The sequence below is a fragment of the Cydia amplana genome, chromosome 6 (genome assembly GCF_948474715.1).
Source record: "Cydia amplana chromosome 6, ilCydAmpl1.1, whole genome shotgun sequence".
In the NCBI taxonomy this organism is placed as follows: Eukaryota; Metazoa; Arthropoda; class Insecta; order Lepidoptera; family Tortricidae; genus Cydia; species Cydia amplana.
The window spans coordinates 13,462,506-13,479,592 of record NC_086074.1 but is presented as its reverse complement, the minus strand read 5'-3'; the positions used below and the strand labels follow the sequence as shown (position 1 = coordinate 13,479,592).

At 36.2% G+C, this 17,087-nt stretch overlaps 1 protein-coding gene across 5 annotated transcripts in view; it reads right to left on the bottom strand.

The window, feature by feature from the left end:
* The window catches only part of LOC134648953 (RNA-binding protein Musashi homolog Rbp6), a 574,404-nt gene that overhangs the window by 305,386 nt on the left and 251,931 nt on the right, over positions 1–17,087 (bottom strand). For all 5 annotated transcript variants that reach the window (XM_063503621.1, XM_063503618.1, XM_063503616.1 and 2 more), the window contains exon 4: positions 9,547–9,631. In XM_063503621.1, the coding sequence (XP_063359691.1) occupies positions 9,547–9,631 (85 nt within the window). The remainder of the gene's footprint in view (positions 1–9,546; positions 9,632–17,087) is intronic.

Sequence of the window (17,087 nt, the reverse complement as noted above, 5' to 3'; positions counted from 1 at the left end):
ATGTAAAATCGTTAAAGGCGAACGTGATTCGACGTCGCAGTAATTGTAAACAGCAAAAATTGAAAAATTTTGGTACTTCGGCAAGCGTGAGAATTCTTGGGAGATTCCAACTGTCAAGTTCTGGCTTTTGATGGCAAAATAATAGTAGTAGTAATAGTATGGTATGGTATGGACCATACCATACTTACATCACAAAACTGATCAAATATTTTAGCAGTGTGTCTCTATGTGTGCGTGTATGTGCGCTGGACAAAGATTTCAAAAGTAAAGATAAGCCCGTTCATATCTGGGGGCACGGTAGTGCCCCCGCCAAGACGAGCAAAGCGAAGCGCGAGGGCACTACCTACCTTTTCTCGAAGCGCTTCGTCGTTTTTTTGAACCCTCATAACTTGGGTTTGGATTATACTAGATAAACAAATTTCTCGGGATATGATGTCAATAGTGGACTTATTAAACATAAAAAAATTCAATTGCATAGCTCTTATACTTAAGATTTTATTCATATCTAAAAAAACCCCGATTTCGTCACTGACTCACTTACTCACTGTTGATCATCAAAACCTCTAGGGTACTTCCTGAAGTCCTAGGAAGCTGAAATTTGGTATGTAAGATAGTATTAGTACACAAACAACAAAAAAATTCAAAAACTTGAAATTTTTTGCCCGTAAGGGGGGGAAAAGGGGGGTGGAATTTTGTATGGGAAATCAATAACCGCTGAACCGATTTAGTTGAAAGGGTGTAGCAGGATAAGCCTTCAAAAATTGCCCCCAAAGCTTTGAGTTCAAAACTACTACCAGTTGATGCCCCGTCAAATGAAAATAATCCACACCAATTTTTAACCCTCTACTGCCGCCTGGAACCCCGTGACATTCATTTAACCCTAAAAAGTTTTTATTTTTTTTCTCAAAAAGTATAAAACGGACAATTATGAAATTTTTCATAAATGTTGATGTCATCTATACAAACTATCAAAAAAAAAACTAACTCTCTACTTACTTATTTTCCTAGAAAAAAACCTAAATAAAAAAATAAAACACCCTGTATATCAGTTCAAGCTCGTCGTACTATCACCATTTTTGTACTAATTATTAACCAACTACCTATCTACATAATATATAAGTTTCATGTAAATAACAAAGGTGGAACAGTGTGAAAATATAAGTATTGTTCAGTACGTACCATGTATAGTGCGTCAAGCAAATCTTGTCAGTAGCAATGTACTGCAAATTAAAGTAGGGTAACACCATGTAACACTCAAAGAGCAGAATTGCGCTAAGAAAAGCAGCAATGTACATCGAACCAAAACGTGTTTATTTTTCCGCCCTTCATACGTCAGTTCGAGTGAATTATCATAACCTCAAATTTTAGTAATGTTTATCGTCAACGAGCATGATTGTACATTGTAGGCACCTTAGATTTGCTTGAGGTCATGCATAATCTTGGTATTTAATGGTGACAGCAGAAATTTCTCTTGAAATAGAAACGATTCAGAATGTAAACAATAAGATGATGGCTGTCATTCACGATCCACATTCCACAGATAACACACAGATGACACGCGATTTTGGAATTATTCGAACACAGTGTTGCTAACTCGCGATTTTTCAAATTTGCCGCCTTTTACTACTGACAAGATTTGGTTGATCTAGTATATGTAACACGCTTACCAAACGTTGACGACACTAGTAAAAGATATCGGCCCGCCAACCGGGAAGCCATCCGTAATCATTTTTTTTTTGTTAATTTGAAATTGAGGACAAATGAAACTCATTAATACTTATTCGAACAAGTGTTTCTGTTTATTTTACTTTATTGTTTTGTAAAAAGGTACTACGTAATTGAGTTACTTAGCATTTTATGTAAGTTCTTGAGTCCTGCAACCGAAATAAATTAAAAAAAATGGCCCTCGGCCGTGATGCTGGCCGTGTTCGATTTTCAAATATTTTTTTCGTAATTAACAAAAAAAAAATGATTACGGATGGCTTCCCGGTTGGCGGGCCGATATCTTTTACTAGTGTCGTCAACGTTTGGTAAGCGTGTTACATACATGGTACGTACTGAACAATACTTATATTTTCACACTGTTCCACCTTTGTTATTTACATGAAACTTATATATTATGTAGATAGGTAGTTGGTTAATAATTAGTACAAAAATGGTGATAGTACGACGAGCTTGAACTGATATACAGGGTGTTTTATTTTTTTATTTAGGTTTTTTCTAGGAAAATAAGTAAGTAGAGAGTTACTTTTTTTTTTGATAGTTTGTATAGATGACATCAACATTTATGAAAAATTTCATAATTGTCCGTTTTATACTTTTTGAGAAAAAAAATAAAAACTTTTTAGGGTTAAATGAATGTCACGGGGTTCCAGGCGGCAGTAGAGGGTTAAAAATTGGTGTGGATTATTTTCATTTGACGGGGCATCAACTGGTAGTAGTTTTGAACTCAAAGCTTTGGGGGCAATTTTTGAAGGCTTATCCTGCTACACCCTTTGGTATGTAGATAGTTTTTGTAATGGGGAATGGCATAGAATACTTTTCAACTCCAAAATCACCCCGTAAGGGTGAAAAGGGGGTGAAAAAGGGCGTCAGGGGAAAAAGAGGGTTGAAGTTTGTATGGGGAATCAGTAAAAAGCAGATTGTATAAAAGATTTATACAATCTGCTTTTTAATGAATATAGTGAATACATTTTTCACCTTACGTCCATGTGACAGTAGTGAAACGGTCAAGCCACATATTTTGACTAAGGTGTAGAGTTTGTGAAGTTAGGGCTTGTAGAGTTAGAAGCTTGGCTCTAAAAGAGATCTAATAACTTTTTGTCAGTGCGAGCCTTAAGGTTTCGTCTTGGCAAATTTTTACATGAAAATGTTTTTGGTGGGATCATACTTCCACCAAAGAACATGTGCAAACGCGATTTGTGCACCGACGAACTGGACCACTTTGTAGAGCCCGTAAATAAGGCTTAACTTTACGAAGTAATAAGTCAATGGTGCTGTGACGAGTACATTATGTCAATTAAGTTAAATGTGAAATCAATAAACAGATTAGGTTTTAGAACCCGGATATATCTAAATATAAAACTACATTTTTAACTGGCCTTGAAAGAGGAGGATTTTTTTATTTTTTATTTTTTTTTTATTTAGAAATTTAATTCAGACAACAAGGCCCATATTACAAATCCTTACAGACTAACATACATATGTATTTTATAAACTTAAAACTAAACCCTAGTTATTTAGTCGATAAAACGGCGTGGCTCCGTTGCATCAAGTCATAGTCAGTTTTAAGAAGTCATAGTCATAACCGTAGTCAAGCTTATGCTTTTAACACGTGTTGCTTATCCTAGGGACAATCTACAGTCATTAAACTACTTTTGACTATGTACTATGGTACCCTTATAAATTTTTGAAGATTTTGTAAGTAATGGGAAATTTTTATCACTATTTTTTTTTAGCCTATGTGTGTGTCCCACTGCTGGGCAAAGGCCTCCCCTCTCCTTTTCCAATCCTCCCTGTGCTGAGCAAGATCCCGACAATCCCGCTGGAATGCACTCACTAAATGTTGTATAAAATGTAACGTTCCTTAAGTATAATAGTTGCTCGTTGGAATATAAAACAAATAATGGGCGTTTTTTTTTTGTTGTCCCCTATACTTTTTTTTTCAAATTTGTGATTTTTTATGTTATTTCTACTCAGAATCACGAGCTCTTTCTATCCTAATAGGAGAAAAAAAGAGTCCCAAAATTTCCATACATTTTTCGATCTTTCCATTCTGCGACCGCCATACAAAGTCTATGAAAAATGGTGACGTAATGGAAATAAAAACCTTAGGACACTTTTTTTCTCCTATTAGGATAGAAAGAGCTCGTGATTTTGAGTAGAAATAACATAAAAAAGCGGCCAAGTGCGAGTCGGACTCGCCCAAGAAGGGTTCCGTATTTAGGCGATTTATGACGTATAAAAAAAAACTACTTACTAGATCTCGTTCAAACCAATTTTCGGTGGAAGTTTACATGGTAATGTACATCATATATTTTTTTTAGTTTTATCATTCTCTTATTTTAGAAGTTACAGGGGGGGGACACACATTTTACCACTTTGGAAGTGTCTCTCGCGCAAACTATTCAGTTTAGAAAAAAATGATATTAGAAACCTCAATATCATTTTTGAAGACCTATCCATAGATACCCCACACGTATGGGTTTGATGAAAAAAAAAATTTTGAGTTTCAGTTCGAAGTATGGGGAACCCCAAAAATGTATTGTTTTTTTTCTATTTTTGTGTGAAAATCTTAATGCGGTTCACAGAATACATCTACTTACCAAGTTTCAACAGTATAGTTCTTATAGTTTCGGAGAAAAGTGGCTGTGACATACGGACGGACAGACAGACGGACAGACGGACAGACAGACAGACAGACATGACGAATCTATAAGGGTTCCGTTTTTTGCCATTTGGCTACGGAACCCTAAAAATCCCAAATTTGAAAAAAAATGTAGGGGACAACAAAAAAAAACGCCCTAATACAATTCAACCTTTCTTGTCCTTTATAAGAGCACAATAATAATAATCCAAGCTATAAATAGGTGTAGCTAAGTTTAGTCTCGTTAAGGCTCACTAGGGCCCCACACAGTTCCGGCCGCGACAAAAGGGAACCCATCCGGACCCACCGACCGGCGGGAAGAGGAATTTTTAATTGGCCTCGAAATAAAAGCCTATCTTACCTATGACAGTCACGCTTTCATGGCGCAATTTGATGGCAATCTTTTAAATATACAATGAAAAGATTTATTTATTAGGTAAAAGGTAATCTTGGTCATTTTGGGAGATATCCAGTTGACTATTTACCTTTTATAGCAGTTGCATAATATTAAAATAACATAAAAATAACAGAACATTTCACATATGAGTTAGATAGGTATACATTTTTTGAAAGAAATACTCGTTTTACACTGTTCTCCGTAAATTTTCATCTACATATTTATTCCCGCTTAAGATGCGTTTTTGAAGTGGCCCTTTCAGAATCTTCTTAAGCGGGTTTCACTATAGGTACCTTCTAAAGATCGTATTTCAAAAGCCTCTATTTATCTACAACTTGACCAGTCACATACAACAGAATGTTCAGTTGTCCTGTGAATGTTTGTGTCATATGAAGCAAATGCAATCGGAAGTGTACTAAAGGTAGCTTCAGTTTTGGCATCTTGTTGCTTCCTGTGAAGTGTCTTGGGATGTTGACATTTGATCGTATCTACGAATGTCTTTGAGCTACAAAGCTGTATATCTTTTGCGGTTATATTTGCCTTTGAACAAGGTATCTCTTGATTGCCTATACCAGATCAATATAATAAAATCTATCTACGTACACAATAAAAAATAATTGTATCTAAAGATTGGCCATTTTGGACGGAATATGCACTGCCTCAGGCAAAACTTCAATTCATGACTACGGGACCAGCCCTCCGCTCTACCGAATAAGCTATGATGGAGACACCCTAGAGACGCAGCTACTAATTGTAACATTTATTTCGGGACATTAAGTAAGTTTTTGAATATTTAATGAATGAGATGTATTAATATGCTATTTGAATTAAACAGTAAAGGGTCAAGAGTGATATATTATTTTCCTAACGATATCGGTACTAATAATTTATCTACAAGAGCTGACACTTTGACTTGTGCTGTTTTACATAAAAAGTGGAAATAGTAATGAACGACGGATACTTAGAATAGAAAACATCGTGAAGTATACCTAAAGTGTACCTAAAGACGATATTCGATTAAATAAATAGCCCGCATTGAATTTATATCACCACCACATTTTAAACTCCGTTAAATTAGTTCGAAACGTCACATTGCGTTAACGCGCCGATCGTGCGAGTAACAAAGTGCATCATATTTTCGAACGGCGGTTATGAAGCCGCATAAAACATCGAACATTTCCCGCGTAAGTGAAAATTTTATTTTTACGCGAAATATTCTGACGGCGTAATTTAACCGTCCCGTGATTTAGAGCGTTACGCTGCGGCGCATCAAAACTCAGGAGTGGCATGCAGATTTAAAGAATTTAATATTGATAAGAAATTGCTCTCAGTGCATCTCGCTCGCGCTTATTCTTTGGTGCGAAGACAATGCATAGGTAGTCACATACATTTCAAATGCCTACAATTTAAAAAAATATTCAGATTTCGACTTCTGTAACTTTAAAATATTATATGTTTTACATTGTAAATGAGCAAGGTACTTTTCAACAAGCGTTTCTGTACAAAGTTAAATACCTACTATAGATACTAATTATCACTATTCACATTACAAAAAAAATCCCCCGCCACGTTTGTCTGTGTGTATGTATGTATGTTGTTCGCGATAAACTCGAAACCTGCTGAACGGTTATCATCCTGCGGTTATCACCTATCAATAGAGCTTGAGGAAGGTTTAGGTGTATGATTTGTTAAGGTTTTGTTTTGTGTAACCCGTGCGAAGCCAAGGCGGGTCGCTAACTCGCTAGTTCATAATAAGATAATACACAAAATGTTGGGACTTGACAGCATTAGTACTCGTACAAATTAAATACGGATTCAAATAACAAAATATTAGACACGATGGATGGGTGCCTACTTTAAAGCAAATCAGTTCACGTATAAAAATATTTTTACAAAATTTTGATCTATTTGAACGAGATGAGAGACATTTTTGTCCCGTAAGGAACCTACGTCAATGGTACTTTGATCATCGCATCAATTCTGATGTATTTTTATAACAAGGGATGAAAGATAAAATTGTTTAATTTTCGAAGGTTTTCCTCCTCCTGAGGGTTTGTAATGGTACGTGGAAATAAATATTGAAGTGCAGTTAACAAGTCAACAAGAGATAAGTAAATTTAAAAGTGGAAAAATTACTGTCTTGGGTGAGACTTGAACTCACGGCCTCTGGATCGATATTCCAGCGCTCTGCCATCTTGGCCACCAAGACCTCATCCATAGCCAGCAAATCTTTCCACCATATTATGGGTCTAGGGGACCCTTTGGGGGGGTCTTGGTGGCTCAGATGGCAGAGCGCTGGAATATCGAGCCAGAGGCTGTGAGTTCATGTCTCACCCAAGACAGTAATTTTTCCACTTTTAAATTTATTCTAAGCTTAATAGCATCGGTCGCAGACGTTTCTGCTTGTAATAAATTAAAAGAGATAAGTACTATTTATTTTTGACTATTTTAAATTACAAAAGTCACGTGACCTCTGGCTTGTGACATAAACGGAGGCACATGTGCACGCGTTGTTCAATCGTAAATATTGTATAAATATTGATGACACAGAAAGCAATAATGTTCAGGCATACTCCAGAAAAAATGCCCGACAATTTACGACCTAAAGACATGCGATTAAGTTTTCCGCTTGGAGACGGCATTTAGCCGACATTGAAACCGATTTTTATATCGATAGGTAACATTTTCGATTAGATATAGATTTTATAGATGTCGAAGAGACTCTGAATATAGCGTATGACTGTTACTTGAACAATACGTGGTATGAAATCCTAAAACTATTTTTTTTTTCTTAGCCTGTGGGCAAAGGCCTCTCCCCTTGATGTCCACAACTCCCGTTGTTGTGATTTTTCCAGCCAGTTACTGATGAAGGTGTTTAAGTCGTCCCGCTATCTCTGTCTGGGCCTGCCACGGCTGCGCTTCTTTTGCGGTATCCACTTGATGGCTAATACTAGCCCACCTATCTGGATGCATGCAGCAGACGTGACCCGTCCAGTCCCACTTCAGCCTGGCGGTGCGTGTTTTGGAGTAAAATGTAGTGTTTTGGAAATTAACAAATAAAAATGATAGAGTGTCGAGTGATACCGTATCGTGGATCATATTAACCTCAGTGTTGATATGAACGGTTATAACAGGTTAACTATTAACAACAAAATGATAACGATATTATATTATAAAACAAATTATCGAGTACGGCGCCGTGAATAATTTAATTAATACTGGTTTAGAGGGTGACGAAATATTATTTCTGCAAGGTTTTACCCAAACCACCTCGCTATCTCAAATGCTATAATCTTATCCTCTAGATCCAGTTGTAATTTCTTAAATACCGTATACTTATGCTTATTCTTTAACAGGTGTACTACCTACTTAATAACTGTTATAGAGATGGAACTACCATAATAACTTTTACCCAACTACCATTTTTAACGTGCTATTAACTAAAGGATCTGGTCTAGATAATGTACAAAAAAAAAAGATATTCTTAGTATATAACAATAGATATACCTACCACCTGACTAAGTTATATAGCGAAGCAATATATATTGTTGCTGGTTGTGACAAATATTGTTAATAGTCTCAGCAAAAGCTAAAAATACCAGTAGTAGGTACACAGCAACAGCATTATAAAGAATATGAAAACATTCATTGTAAACAAATACCTACTTAGAAATCCACTATTGCGATCTTCCGCGTTCGTTTTATGTAAATTGAGAAAACGCTCTCTCTTCTCGCTCGATTTGCGAGGCTTCGGCTAATCTTCCGCCAGTCGACTACAATTTAATCAAAGTAAACAACGACGGGCGCTGTAATTTATCTAGATTATTTCGTGGCGAGCGATAGTAATCGACTTTTTTCTCCATCCGTACACGGAATGGGAACTCGTAATGTGTCTCGAATCCCAAGATACAAAGATGATTATTATCTACATAAAAGGCTAGACGTTATATGTATAAATAGCAGTATTATATTTTTGCTGCGGGATTTGGCGCAACTATCTGGTTTTATCGAAATAGTTTGCCATAATAAAGCATTCGCAACAGTTGACCCATTCGTCTGTTTCAGGGACGCGAGTGAGTGCGTGATACATTTATCACGCATAATATTTAAAACCCCCCGCTTAAATAAAAATATTGTAACATTGAATTGAATAAATGTCACTGTTCGAGCTTCTCTTGCCTTAAAAAGCTGGAATAAACTAAAGGCATAATACATTTAGAACTCAATAATATATTCAATAAATAAAACTTTCTGTTAGCACTAACAATTTATGTCGTAAAGCTCTCCGCTGAAGAAGAGACACAAATGTATGTCACTTTGGGTATGTAAATAAAATCTCCCAAGAAATCATGACTGAAATCGCTATCAATAATATAACTCGCGTGGGAGTAATGATACTAATGATTCAATCGTTGTAGGTTCTAACATCCTATGTAATAAGACAGAAGCGCCTGGCGTCCGTTGACTCATTGGGTGGAAGACATCCGGAAGATTGCGGGTCACTTCTGGATGAGATTAGCTCAGGACCGGGACAAGTGGCGTACTAGAAGAGAGGCCTATGCTCAGCAGTGGGCGATAAAGGGCTGATATGATGATGATGATGATGAATTAGGTACTCAGCCGATCGTATGCTTGCTTAGGAAAGGAAGCTTTGTGTATAATAACTTATTCAAGTTTATTTTTGACACATTCATATAGATATTTCTAGAGTAGATTGCATATTAATTACATTGAATTCTTACTTAAGTATAACTCCTTATTAGAGCAGTAATAAATTACTTACCTTTTTGCCGTCTAATTCGTGTGTTCCTTGCGCTAATACTTTATCTACACTACCAGGGTCTCCGAATGTGATAAAGCCAAAACCCCTGTAACAATAGAAAAACAAAGGTTAATTCAGTCAAATGAAATAATAAAGACTTAGCTTAAAGGTCTTGTAACCAGGCCATAAAAAAAAGAAAAAAAAAACATCGGTGAACGAACATAGAAACACATACAATAACAGTAGTATCCTCTAGAGGCCCTTTCATAAAGAAAAATGGTTGTTATCAAATTTGAATCAACGATATTAGGAAGAAGAATTACATGTGCTTTGTTTTACAAATAAGAAGCAACTCTGTTGCATTTAATAATTGTATAAATTTAATTGTAGGTAATTAGTACTAGTATTAGGACGATGGGACGCTAGAGGTTAAAGTCATTATATTTACATAAAATAAATGTAGCGTTTGTAGACTCTTTAAACAAAAACAAAAACACAATGTGTGAATACAACTTTATATTTTTGAACAAGTACTTATAGTATGTGTTTCAATAAACCTTACAAGTTTTAGATATTATACGAATAATACTAATCGCATTCATATTTATGTGCACTAGACCAATAAAAATAGGTTGTATAGAAATGTTCACACTACATCAATTGGTTTTGAGTGTCTATTAAATAGACCAATTTTGTCCCGTCATTTATTGATAGGTTTTCCACAGACTGTCAGATTAGCTTCCTTAGGTTTATGGTATAAACCTAAGAACACATCGGATATCCCAGAATTGCACCTTATAGAACATGATTGTTCACAAATTCGTTCATCATAACCCAAACGAAACTACATATTTACTCAAAAGACAAGTCAATGCAGCATTTTACCAGCTCAACAAAATCTCTGTACGAAACTTAAACTAACGTAAAAGTACGTAACAGGTAGAGTACAAAATGAGAAATTTCTTCAGTGTGTACTGTCGTCGGAGAGGAGACGGACCGATAGGAGGTGTCTCTCTGATTGCGCCCCGCCCGACTGCTGGTTCACAGTAATCATTTTAAAAACAGTACTTGAACTAGTTGCATAAACGTTTTATTTTTGAAACCTGCAGGCCAAATCGAACTTACATTCCAATATTAAACTGCGAGCAAGACAAACTGGCGAATGAAAGCAAAATGGCATAATTTTTATATCGGAATGTAATTTCGAATCTGCCTCCTGTTTTAAGTAGTTCCGTCCAGTAAGAAAGAGAAAGGGAATGTTTTGCATGTGTGCGACACGTGTCATATATCAAAAACCCCGCTGTTAATTACATTATTACGTATACGATCTGTTGAGCATACTCAGCTTTTTCAAGGCTAATAAAAGAAAAATTACTTTGAAATAATACGGTACTGGTTTTGCTACTTTTACTGTGTAGACGGCGACACTAACGACGTTTGTATTTATTTTGTTCCGACATTCAAGTTTGTTTGCAAACTTTTATAAGTAATGAAATAAATTAAAATGATAACTTCTGCGTCTAGGACTGTATTTAGAAAGATAAATTTATAAAAAATATTTAGTACCTGTCGTTTAAGATGTTTTCGTATTTTTCATTAAAAATAAGCATAGGCAATCATAAACCAATTTGAAACATACGAATACAATTTATCAACCTTGTACTTTCCAAGCTGAAAACAACTGATATTTATGACGTCTTAGACAAATTTAGCTTCCATCCATTGCACAAAGAATAAATGATCTTTTAAGAACTTGATATCGTGATTTGCTAATAACCCTTGGAGTTGCAGGTTGCCAGAAAACGGTCAATTAAGTCATTCAAATTTGAAAAAACAATTAAGTTTTCCTCTTATTTCCCTTTTTGAACCAATCCCAATCGCCTTTTTAGTGCGTGGCATTCAAAATTGTCTCTACAAAATTAGCACGCATGCATTCCATTATTAAATTGAACAAGTTAACACAGCGTATTTTGGAATAAGCGGCCAGCGGCTCGCAAGCGATAAATAATAAAAAGCCTTCTCCACTTTAGGACTTGCAAAAATCACAATTTATAGAGCATTTTAATTTCACTTAGCCGATCCATATTTTACATGTGGCGGGCGCCCGACCGTGCCCGGACTCGAATTAATACTAAATTGAAATTGTAAAAATGGAAATACAATTTTCTTGTTGGACCTCGCCTACCTTCCGTTTATACGGAAGATGTGTTCTCCTCACCGAGTTAGTTTTAAATGGGTATAATTCAAGCGAGAAAGGGATGTGAACCATGTTATATTAGGTTTTTAGTTGTGGGGTGACAATATCATAAAATTATGACTAGCCTATATTGAATATAAAAGATAATCGTGCTGAAACGATTAAAAATATAATAAACCCCAATATGCAGATCAGTCAAATAAGTGAAATAACAAATAGGTAAAACAATGTAACTTGATTTTAAAATTATAGAAATGTTATTTGGGTAAGAAAGTAGTACATAGGTATAATAACTTCTTGACTAATATTACGCGACGACAATTTCACTTAGCAACGGCTAAAATTAATTTCAAATGTTTGTGGCAAACTTCATCCACTTTGGCTTTTGACTTATGCCTATCTCTATTCCATTAAGGTATATAAATTTTCAATCTAAAAAGTTAACCCAAATTGGGTTACGACCCTTTTTCAAAAATGCTCGCATCACAGTCGTATACACCCTCGAAACCGTATTAAATCAGGCAGGTCTTTATAAGATTCATTACTTAATACACTCGGCACTCATATTCGTATACAAAAACATCTAGAGAAGGGCGCTCGTGTTGGGAAATTGAAAATAACGAGAACCTCCGTTCGCACCGCGCATCATGCCGCCTATGTGCACTGCGACCAACAACTGGTGACCCACCGCCGGCCTTTCGATCTACCTTATCTCCTCTGATCTTCTCATCGATATAAGACACGTCGGGGCTCAGGGGTACATGGTAGCACTACGGTAGCTCCGAGTGGAGAGGCCTGTTACCGCATAGAGTTACGCCCTACTTATCTTTAAGGAGACGATGCCTTATTTTCATCCACTTGCTATAGGAACACCTCAATTCACTTGAATCTATCATTAAATCTTTTGAAGATTTTGCGGATCTGTTACTGTAACTTTGTGTCGAACTTTTTTTTTTTTATTTGATTATACATATCTAAATTATCATTACTATTAAGTGAATCACTAGCGTCAGTTCAGCGGGAGCTGTGTTGTGGTTTCCTGTCCCTCTTCGGTTATGCACAATGGAGCTTAAACGGCTCAGTCGGTAGCAAGCGTAACCGCGCCCTTAATTTATGGATGGCGAGATTTTGATACTGCAGCTCCACTAGTTATCTTGTTATAACTACGAGTCCGGTTGTGGCTACCCGTGCCTGTTGACGCAATTGCAAATAAATCACACATTTCTCTTTTTAATTTTTAGTACGTACACAATGTTTGACCTCTACATGAGGATTTTTCTAGGTTTTTTCTAGATTTGACTAGTGTAATATTTTGCCTATATCTCTTTTAGTCTACATCGCAAACGGTCTAGAACACAAAATGACCACATATAGGTAGGTTAGGTTCGTTAGGTATCTTCAAATGGCCGAAGGCCAAACCGCACAGACATAGGAGCCCCGCGGCAGCGGGGCTCCATCGACATCGCTAACGTAAAGATAAACCGACAAAATGTAGGTAAATAAAGGTCTAAATAATTGTAGTCATTTTGTGTTCTAGACAGTCCGAGACCAACCCTTTTCTAGTAGCAAAATAGCAATAGGGTGACTGCTATAGTTATTGGCTACTACATCGTAATTGGCCACTCCTCACAAATCAGAAAGAAACAAGCCAATTGAAGCCTTATTGTTAAGAATGGCCAAATATTATGTAGCAACTCTAGTAGCAAATTTTACTTCATATATATTTTTTAAGAATACGATAGTAGGTTAGGCATGTCAAATAATGATATACAGAGCAATATTTACTAACCATTGATTCATTTTCCGCCATTGCTAAATACAATTATTGGACAAAAGTTCATTAATACGCCCAACCCGCACTAGAGTTATTTCAAATGAGTCTATTGTTTTCCGCGGCGTTAGGTTAGGGCCGAACTATCGAAATGAGTCCGATAATCCAGTCGGCTATTGTGTTTGGACAAAACTCCAAGAAAATAAATATAGGACGGGGTAGAGGCAAAAGCCCAAACCGCAACGTCAGGAACAAATAGCGGTAACTCCCGTATTCATGGCTCACGGCTGCAGCTTCAGAGGGAGCCGATAGCAATTACCGGCGGAATTAATATCACGCCCCAAATGTTGCTCGCACATTTATACGTATCGAGTGCAATATTGTCTCCTTTATTAGTTGCCGGGACAAATGCCGCCGCTGTCGTAATTCCACCCTTATTTCGGTCTTCGATTGCCGCTTTTCTTATTTAATCTTGACGATAATTAATACTTCTTACGGCCTCTCCCGTTACAGTTCTGGGGTTGACGTGGTCACCTTTTCAATTTGTATTAGTTAGATGTAATTAACTCGCTATTGGATTACGCAGTTGAACGGAATATGATTTAATGCCGGTACAATTTGGGCAAACGGCGCGGCGCGTAAATGCTAGCAGTTTTCAAATGCATTCACCATTGTGAACGGTACTGTGCAAGTATTACCCACATAATCCGGAGCGAAATTAAGTAAGTAATCCAATAATTAATCTAAATGGACCGTACAGCCGAATGGTTCAAAACAATCAGCCCTGCCGCAAAATACGTGCATTAAATGAAACGAATCGCCGCCTCCGGGGATCCCTGATAAATTAAATTGATTAGAATCCGTTCGATGCCGGCCGGTGGTGTAGCTGTGTAAAAATAAGGCCCACTGAAAAACAGCCCATGATTCTTGATCGGCCCTCTTGCACCATTATGTTCTGAACTTCTAATTTTCAGTATTGGGTTATTTTGTATTTTTTTAAAGATTGCTTATTTCGAACGTTATCTAAGAGTGTTCTGTCTAATAAATGGAGAAAACTAATTAAAATAAAAAGTTATAACAGGGGCTATATTAACATTTAAACAGGTAATATGTATTATAGTCCTTTGTATTTGGTACGGGAAGCCAGATAGCCTACCTATAATTATAATGAAAATTTTATTTATTTATTTTAAACTTTATTGCACATCAAAAAAAGGTACCTACTTAAATGGTGGACTATGGAATGTAAACATGAAAAAAACCTGATTTTTTTAAATGTAAACAGATTTTTTTAAATATAATATAATTATAATTTAATAAAATACTTTGCAATATAAACATTCCGGGCTTATTTAAGAAACAGTGCGTTTGATTTTCATATAAGTTTTTCAGAGTTATAGTTTTTAAACTATTGAAAATTTACCATAATCATTGCGTACTTCATTTCTGTATTTGTTACGGGCAATTGGACGATTTTAGTCACAATGAGCAATAAATTGTCTGTACCTATACAAATATACATAAGTAAACAATGCCGGTATCAATAAAGAATATTTTTAAACTACATTTCAACACTGCAGTACCTAAATATGCTGGTTTTATAGGTTTTTTTTTCATAATATTAAAATTTTACCCGGTTCGTGTATGCTTCGACAAAATACTCTGAAGGGATGATAAACATTATTCTCTAACTCCACAGCAATTTACTCTTGCCCTTCAAACTCGCTCCAAATCTGCCTATCGCCTACTACCTAAGTATACCTGTCACGTACTCGCAAACATTTTAAGTATAGCACCAAAGTGTTCAATAAAGAGGAGCTTTTCACAAATTCCGTTCACGTAAGCTTTAACTGGCGATTAAAATTTAAGCTCGAATTTAGACGGCCTAATCTCAGCGCTGCACCGTTTCACTGCATTTTCGTATAATTTTATATAATGAACTCGTCTCAGTTATCTATCTAGGTTGGCCAAGATGGGAAGGGAGTGCAGCTTGTTGTCGTGTCGCTGCGACTGAGCTTATCTGTTGCGACACACGCCCTGTATCTATGTTTATTAGCAGCCTACTACCCTAGTATTAGGAGCACAGAACCCTCGCGTCTTATGCTTGTGTAGTTAACAAGTTTGGCTTCGCAGCTATTGCATTGTGCTTCAGGCTGGTGTCTGATAAACTACGACCTTTGTCGTCGTAGACGACGGATGATATATTATGTGACGTCATATAACTGCGGTAACTTGTCTGTAAGGTATGTCTTATTGTGATTGTGATGCACTCGAACTTGTGCCGTTGTTTGCGAGGATTTCGAACTAGGAATACACGTTAAGCACTTGAACCACATATCAAAATACCTATGATACGAAACTCCATACTACAGAAGCTGGTAGCTTTTGAAGTGTTGCAAAACACACTGTAAACGACTGTAACAGGTTTATAGATGACAAAGAGGTATGTTTCTATTTCTAACGTCATGACGTAGTTAAATTTCAGAATTTCAGGTTGCGCCTTCGGTGGATAAGGCTAAAAGGATACAGCCAAGATTAATTCCGAGATAAGGTTAATTCAAAGGACTTCAAAATATTCTTCTAATCACAAAGTTACTGTAATGTAGTAGTAGTAGTAGTAGTAGTAGTAGTAAACTCTTTATTGTACAAAAAGACATATTAAAAATAACATACAATTAGTAAGAAGTACAAAGGCGAACTTATCCCTTTGAGGGATCTCTTCCAGTTAACCTTTGAGTAATCAATAAAATAGAAAGCGCACGACTCATGACCTAGTGGTTGACACTAACAATGGTCAAGAAAATATAATCTAACTCACTTTCCTACTCTGTCTTAAAAACGGCGTAATACAAACGTATACACTCGTAGCAGTTCATGTAGCTATTGTAGCTCATCAAATAATTCATCCCTATATTTATTTGTTTGCAGTCTGCATCGAGCATTGTTTGTCGATTGTGTACAAGGATACCGCGATAGAGGCCATGTGTATACTTAGTTAATAATTACATTAGCCCGTCCATATTCCGGTTTATTGATTATGTATACAGTATTTGCGTGTACAACCATCGCTTGTGGCAGTAACTGAAGAGTGGCAACATTGAGTGTTAGATCAAGACACTTGATTGATTAACAGTTTGTAAACACAGTAATGTCGCAACTATCAGACACAAAGTCCAACATGTATATTGTGGCTTTATTTCATTTAGGTTTCTAAAATCTAAAATAGAACACAATGGTTGGCATTTTATTGGATATAAAAGTGACACCCTTCTACTTAAATCATTTGTTTATTTTGTATCTGATATCTAAATGATGTCAATCGCACGTACGTCTTGATCGTGCCAATACATATTACGGGCATAATACTATTATATGCACGCGCAACTGGCATAATTTGTATCATTTTGATGTCAAAATGTAAGTTTGAATTAACCTCCGTACGGCCCAATTCGAACAATGCTTAGGTATAAGATGTCACAGCGATACGATACTGATCTTTAATTTTTTTAACTGTTAGTTTACATTTGAATTGCGTGTCATTCTCGTGAAATTTTGGAGGCATGTTCGTAAAATTATTTATTATTATTATTACTT